The 7,636-nt window shown below is 46.8% G+C and overlaps 1 protein-coding gene across 1 annotated transcript; it reads right to left on the bottom strand.

Annotated features, from left to right (window-relative positions):
- Positions 1-2,068: 2,068 nt before the first annotated feature.
- Positions 2,069-5,591, bottom strand: LOC108508375 (histamine H3 receptor-like). Its single transcript, XM_017837124.1, has 3 exons — positions 5,366-5,591; positions 5,131-5,297; positions 2,069-2,953 (listed from the first exon to the last, which is right to left on the bottom strand). Exons 1-3 carry the CDS (start codon positions 5,589-5,591, stop codon positions 2,069-2,071), a joined length of 1,278 nt encoding a protein of 425 aa, XP_017692613.1.
- Between the last annotated feature and the right edge of the window lie 2,045 nt (positions 5,592-7,636).

The raw sequence follows: 7,636 nt of genomic DNA on the forward strand, positions 1-7,636 counted from the left end.
CAAGTTAACCAGGACAAGCTGGGAGGCTGCTGGCACTTCTAATTAGAACTTTATCATTCAGACCGGTAGTTTTCCAAGTGATGCTGTGCTGATGTGTGCTCGTGTTTCAGAGTGCTTTTATGACATACCTTGAGGGATAAAGAATCCTCCTGGATTCTGTGCTAGAGAGATAAGTGGCAATTAAACTGCAGTGCTGTAGGAAACTAAGCATGGAGCAAGTGCCAGCTCCTGTGAACCTGGTCTGTCTGTGGGTTAATGCCAGTTGTTGTAAGTTTTGACATGTCTGGTTTACCTTTACTGAACACAGTGTTCTAAAGATAACTGATTGAATTGCCTTACTCCTTGAGTGACCACTAAAAATGTGTCCTGGCTTGACTGGATAGTAAATGAGACTTTGGTGTGACTGTTCAGTAATTTAGTGCTACCTGTGTTCTGAAAAAGGCAAGTAAGGTCCTAGGAAACAAGAATTGCAGAGTAGACAACAACTGGATAACTGATATACTGATGAATAAGTCTGGCTTGGAGGGGAAGAGGAATGGGGAGATAATCTAAGGGCTTTATTTGCCCAGGGGTACAATTAACACTACTTCAAAAATCTTAATGTTGCTCTGTATCTGTTGATGCTGTTCCTCTGAAGGGAACTGTTAAGCTATTTTGTTTCAGCACATCATAGCAGACATTATGATTGTGTTCATGTAGATACATTCATAGTGTAGGGATATGCCATCCTAGTTTATAGTACTTGCTAACCATGTTTGTTTAATCCTTGGTGTCAGTCCCTGTAAATGAGGAATTGTCTTTGCAATGAGTTTTGTAGTATCAAATGCAGTTACCCAGATGTTGTAGACAGGTGATTTATCCCCATCTCCCACTTGTTAGGGCTACAAAGTCATGACTCTTCCACAGCTCTTAATTACCTTTATTGAAATTTTACAAAGTAAATAATTTCAAAATACTGCCTGTAAACTTTTAAGATCAATTGTACTAACATACATTTTGCCTGTGGCAATGGACAACTACAGCTGTTCAATAGCTCTCACTTGTCAGCAAAGGAAAGCATCTGTCAGGTTATGGAGTGAGTGCCGGTGATGGTGGTACTAACTTGTATCATTAGTGATGTTCAAATTGACACCTTTTATGGGACAAATCCAGTCAGAACTCAGGAACCAGCTGTGTGAGCTTCTCCTGGGGCACAGGCAGAATGGCAGAAACACTATGTAATTATGTTTGTTCTTGTTTTGCACACTTAGGGTCAGTAGCAAGGCTGTAAATCTTACCAGGCTTTGAGCCATGCCATTCATGATGCATGACCTGGGAAATGTCTAAACACCTCCAGTAATACTTTTTTGATCACTGATGACTTGATGGATGGATGGATGGATGGATGGATAGACAGATCCAAGGGGTGGGGTAGGGGAAAACAAGGCTTTTTTTCTTTCAGGACTAACCAGAACTAGTAAAAGTCCAGTTAGAAGTGTTTTAAAAATTACTCCAAGGGCAGTTTACCTAAAGCTCTGTCTATAACAAGATCTGTCTGTCATAGATCTCACAGACTACTTAGGCTTACTCTACCCTTAGCAGCAAAACATAGAGTAATGCCCCTGAGTCCTGTATGGAGAAGGGTTTTGACTAGAGTAGATTCCAGCACTTAACAACTGAGCCCCTGGGTGTCTCTAGAGGGGTTTTGGGGTAAGATATCACTGATCGCAGATTAATACTTCACTGACTTCCTTACCAGCAATATTTACAGTTATGAAAAGTGACTCTAATTATTGGCCATGAATGTTGTATTCCGTTTTCAGCACTTCTATGCTAGTGCACCATTACCAGAAAATACACTGTTGGTGTAATTTCCCAAGGAGCTTTGAGAAATGACTTTGCATTCCTGTGATTTCTGCAGCTACATGGATGACTGTATTTCTGTATATTCATAAATATCTACACTTGCACGGACTTACCAGTGTTCCATAAAATACCCAGTGCACTTCATATTTGCAAGTATTGCAATACTTGCCTTTTGGTGCTCCCACCAAAAGCAAGTTGGACCAATTGTCAGCCTTCATACTTCTCACATAAAAATATGAGGGTGAATTTTGGCCTTTCCTGGACACAGGAGTTTTATAAAGGCTTTCCTAAAGCTCATGTGACACAGTGGGTATAGAACAGGGTTAATGGCTGAATTCACCCACAGGAGCCAGAATGAAATCTCGTAGAGGGAATAGTGCACGCAGTGCCCATGGCAGGCTGCTCTGATGATCATCAGGAGTGTGTACGGAGCCCAGCACAAACCAAACACACAGACAATAATTGCCAGAGACTTTGCTACTCTTTTGTCCCGAGAAAGTCTCAATCTATTTGCCACAGTGTTGGCAAAGTCCACTTTGGGGGCGTTGCAGCCGCTTTCTGTGGCTTTGTAGAAACCGTTCCCAAGAGGCTTCATCTTCACATCCACCTGCAGCGGTGGAAGGTCGGGACTGACTTTCAGATTTAATGAGCGACTGCCACGCTCAGCTGAGGCTTGAAGCCTTGAAGTCTTTCTTGGGGGAAGAAGGCTGCTTGCTGCCTTCCTGTGTTTGTCTCTGTTAGCTGGCTTCACAAAAAATATAGCATGTTCCCTTTTTTTCCCCTGGAAGCTCATTTCACAGTTCTCTTGACCAGGTGAGAGGCTTTCGTTTCTGAGGGATGTGCGTTTCCTGATGTTGAGGTAAATACTTAAGTTAAAGTATGTAACGGTGATAAAAGGTGTAAAGAATTCAAAGGTAGAGGCAATCATCAGGAAATACCAGTTGTAGAAAAATTCTGCATGACACTCTCCTTCAGGGAGGATGCTCTTTTGGGCAATGTGCTCCCAGCTGAGAATGGCTGGACCATAGAGAAGAAAAGCAGCAATCCATACAGCCATCATCTTCAGTACTGCATTTCTGGTCATCCCTTTCTGAGCCCTGTAACTGACCTGAGAGAGAAAAGTTAAGTCACAAACATTACAGGTGTGTCAAACAGGCTGCCTTGGAATGTGGCCCTCTCTGTCACTTGGGAGGGTTGATGACAGAGTGGTTTTGGAAGGAGGGTTATACCAAGCTTTCCAATACCACAGAAAAGTTATTTCTAAAATATCCATTCCAAGAAATGTTATCAAGGTGACTGGATAAGTTCTGAGTACATGTATCAGATCTTAAAAGCTAGAAAAACAAATCTGTTTCACAGCAAATAACCACTGCTATTCCTAGAATTGGTTGTCAGCAGTTGCTTCACATTAGCTGTGATACCTGTTTACAGAATGGTTAAAAACACACCCCTTCAAAATTCACTTATTTTAAATTTTTAAGTAACTTAATCTGAAATACGTAAAAGGATTTGTATTCACAGAACACTCATGCAAGTTCTTTCTGCTTTGTAGAGAGATTTTTTCTTACTGTGAAAATCATACACAAAAAAATTAATGTATAATATCTATTTCCTGTTTGGTATACTTAATTTCATTCTTTCATGAAGTACTTGCAGAGTTCCTATCTGCAGTTAAGACTTATAAATGGAGCGCTGAGGTCTGAAAAGTGCTTTACAGGAAGAGTAATTTCTGTTAGAAACTAGAGAAGCTAAGGTGCAAAAATAGTGAGTATGTCAGTAATCCATATCAGCAATAGAATTCATCAGAATCTTTAGATCATCTGCTTCTCAGTATTCTCATTCCCTGGTGTACTGGACAAATACTCATATAGTAACTTGGAATTCCATCTTCACATCTCCAGTGTGACTGCACAGTGTTTGGAATATGAAGTCCTCAAGCTTGGATTGTCCAGGATTTACATTTACTGCCCCAATCTGTGGATCTTCATCTCCACAGCCAGTGCTGTTCTGGCAGAAGAGCCACACAGCTGAGGAATCCTGAGTTTATCTGAATTGGGTCTGATTTTGCAGTCCTTGACAAAGCTACTCATGATTTCAGAAACAGTTGTAGGAATTAGCATTTGCATTGAGAGGGAGAATAATTTGGAACTTCAGATGTTCATATGTTCTTACACTGCCCTAATCCAACAGGCGTTTTCTGTACTCTTGCTTGGGGAGAGATTTTTATATGAGGGGTTAATTTGAAGTATTTTCAAGTGGATGATCTTTTTCATTTATTCTGACCAGTTTCCCTTTCTGTTTCTGAAACCATCTAGTTTATATATTTATACTATGTGCACAGTCATGAGAGGCTGGTTAATGAAAGAAAATTCATGGCTAATTCAGAACCTAGATAATAAAGGAATTCTGAGTGTTGACTGTTAAGAATTAATCTGTTCATTTCTCCCTCGTGAAAAAGAAGTTGGTAAAACACCAAGGTGCATATAAACTGTTAAATTGGTGCTGCAGCCTCTCTTTTTACTGTTTGTGATTTAGAATGAGCAAGGAAGTGAAATGAACATTTTAAGGAAATGTGGGTGGAATGGAGTGAAACATAACTGAGAAGTGTGTGTGGAAGTGTGAAACCTGTTAGGTAAAATGTGTTATTTTGGCACCATGCAGGATACTTTGAGGCAGTATGGTCTAGGGGAAAATGAAGCTGGCTTTTGATTTTGCAAAGTCTAGTCTTCCTTTTTTTGCTGGCCGACAGGCTGAAGGTGCGGCTCGAGCTGTTCCTGTGGCCGGTACATGGAAATAGCATTTGCATCCTTAACCTTGATTTCTATTCTGCCACTTTTCAACCCCACCCAGCTGTCCACACCTCATTGCCCCGGGTACAGTTTGGCACCCACTGCAAGGAGTTCTCTCTGCCTCGTGCTGCAGCTGGGCTGGCTCGGGCTGTCAGTGGGCAACACGTGCATTGCCGTGTTCTGAGGGAGCCGGACTAGTTCAGCTGAGTAACACTTTCTAAGCTTAACGCTTAAGGTGCAGCTGGGGAGCAAGTAAGTACACCCTGTTCCCTCTGCACACGCAGCCTGTGCCCGTTTCTAAAGCAGAGCACCTCTTCCACTGTAAAAGTGAGAAGAAAAGGCATTTTCTACCAAAACCGATCGCTCCCAAAACTATTTCCAGGACCGAGGGGAACTGCTTGCTACATGTGGTGTTTGAGAGAGGTTCGGGGGGGTCGAGAGCCAGGTGCCCTAAGCAAAACCTGCCCCCCCTCCGCAGCCCTTGGCCGGCCCTTACCGCTCTGGTGACACAGATGAACCTGTCGAAGCTGATCAGGACGATGTTGAAGACGGAGGCGGTGCACACCAGGTAGTCCACCACCAGCCACAGCTTGCACAAGCCCCGGCCGAGCCTCCACTCGCCCGTCAGCACGTAGGGGATGTAGAGGGGGATGCAGAAGCCGCCTGCGGACAGAGCAGGGCGGTGACACGGGCGGACCCGCAGCCCGGCCCCGCGGCGCCCCGGCACTCACCCACCAGCAGGTCGGCCACGGCCAGGTTGAGGAAGAAGAAGTTTCCGTGCGTGCGGAGGCTCCGGTCCACCACGAAGGCCAGGATGACCAGGGCATTGCCCAGCACCGTGGCCAGCACCAGCAGCCCCATGAGCGCGGCCAGCAGCGCGGCCGTGCCCGCGGCGAAGGGCCCGCCCGCCGCACAGGCGCTGCCGGACAGGTTGAGCCACGGCCCGTCCTGGCCCATGGTGCCCGCAGAGAGCCCGCGGTGCTGCCCGGTCCGGCTCCGGCTGTGTCGGCACCGCCACAGCCCCGCCGGGCGGAGCGAGGGGCCGGCCGGGCTGGGAGGCGGCGGGAGGGCGGTGCAGCCCTGCCCGGCACAGCCCAGCCCAGCTCTGCCCTGCCCTCCCTCCTCTGCCCTACTCCGCTCTGCCCAGCACAGCACAGCCTAACTCTGCCCAGCACAGCACAGCCTAACTCTGCCCAGCCCACCTCTGCTCTGCTCTGCCCCCCCTCCCCAGCCCAGCCCAGCCCAGCCGTGCCCGGTGCTGGGACGGCGCCGCTGAGCCCGAACTTCCCGGACCGCGGCCGCGGCGCTGGGGACGGGGGATGCACCAGCGCGATCCAGCCCACGACTAAAATCGGCTTCTCTGGGATTCTACGCGGGACTGCGGTGGGAGAGCCCCGCTCCCGCTGCCCGCGGGCCGGTCCCTGCCCAGCCCCTGCAGTGACTGTCCCAGCCCCCGCCCGCTCTCCCGGCGCCTCTCCCAGTCTCCTCCTCGTTCGCAGCCGCTGGCGGGACAGCCTCGGTTGCCTGCCCTGTTCCTATGGTTCGTGCCCTACATCGTATCTGCAGCTCTTTCCCGTGGCCCTGAGGCCCCTGAGATGATCTCCGCTCTCTCCGTGTCAGGGGTCTCTCCTCCTTCTCGCCCTTGTGTTTGCCCCTCCTTAGACAATCCGTCTCCACTGAGCTCTGCCAGCGGCCCCTGCAGCCTTTCCCTCTGGAGGAGAACTAACAAGGGCTCACTGCTGTGCCTGGCTACCCGTTTTCACAAAATTTGCAGCAACACAGTATTTCCGAGACCTCTCTTCAAAAATGGCAATGGACTTGGGCAGTGTTTTAAAGTGCATGGTAACAGTGGTTTCAGAAGCCAGTTTTATCTCAGAAACCAAACAGAGGAGCAGCAGGAAGGGGTGAGACCTCCTTCAGCCTCTGGCAAGAAGGCTGAGGCAGCCTGGGGAGGAGGGGGACACAGTGACCCCTGAGTGAGCTGCACAGGCTGCTGGTCTGTCGAATCTGAAGGGTAATTCAGAGGAGGAAATGCAGCTTTCCCTCTACTCTCCTGCTTTGGTCCACTGAATCTTACTCTGCCTTAAGATATGAGGCCATTGATGGATGCACTTTGCCTCCCCTTCCAAGAGAGTTCTGTAGAGACTGGAAGCCTCTGGGACTTGCTGCCTTCGGTATGGCCCCTTATCATCAAAGGACAACAGAACTTGCTCAAAACCAATGCATAATCTCCCCTTAATTCAGCCAATGTTTCACAGAGGGCTGTGAAACAGCCCTCTCTTTTATAAAAGATTTGCATAAATCGGCAGTTTGAAATTACAGGTTTAGGAGCAATCACAGCAGCTTTCTGAAGAGAACTATTCAAATAGACATCAGGTGGGACAACAGGAGCAGCTGAATAACTTCTCTATTATTTGTCTGAGCATGTATTCTCAGGGCAACAGTGGACTGGCCTTTTCCTCACAGGGAAATATCAAGCCTTTGTCAATGTTGGAAGTATAAATTCCAGGCCAGTTAATCCCTATAAATCAGAGCTCCACTGAGGATATTTTGCAATTTACACTGCTTATGATACAGCCTCTCTGTTTATGTCAGTCCAGAGACAGAAATGGCATCTGCATGTCTAATGTGTATGAGCAAAAGACTCTTTTTACATGCCCCCACATCATTATCTCCCTAAAGCAAAGAATTAAAGCCACACAAAAATAAAAGTAAAAGGAACACTGAAGCCTTAGCTTGTTACCACATTGATTATTATTATTCCCTAATCTGGGGACTCATTTTCACTTCCCTTTGAGCCCAATTGGCAGTTTTCCATTCACTTCAGTTTGGGCTTGTTGAGAATTACTGCTATCTGATTGTGCTGTGCAATATAAAAGATAAAAGAGGCAGCCAATTGACACAAAGGAGAAAAAATAAATATCTCATCACCAGGAAAACATGGGAGAACCTATTCTTTCAGGAATGATTGCTATATTCTTTAACTCCTCTAAAGTAAAGTA

Source organism: Lepidothrix coronata, unplaced genomic scaffold (assembly GCF_001604755.1).
Source record: "Lepidothrix coronata isolate B3197 unplaced genomic scaffold, Lepidothrix_coronata-1.0 Scaffold292, whole genome shotgun sequence".
Lineage (NCBI taxonomy): Eukaryota > Metazoa > Chordata > Aves > Passeriformes > Pipridae > Lepidothrix > Lepidothrix coronata.

What these genes read in the sequence shown, in the direction of transcription:
- LOC108508375 (XM_017837124.1), bottom strand. Translation starts at nt 5,591, where the DNA reads ATGGGCCAGGACGGGCCGTGGCTCAACCTGTCCGGCAGCGCCTGTGCG. An exon ending in CGTGGCCGACCTGCTGGTGG is followed by an intron (nt 5,298 to 5,365) that starts GTGAGTGCCGGG and finishes CTCTGTCCGCAG; the next exon opens with GCGGCTTCTGCATCCCCCTC. An exon ending in TCATCTGTGTCACCAGAGCG is followed by an intron (nt 2,954 to 5,130) that starts GTAAGGGCCGGC and finishes TTTCTCTCTCAG; the next exon opens with GTCAGTTACAGGGCTCAGAA.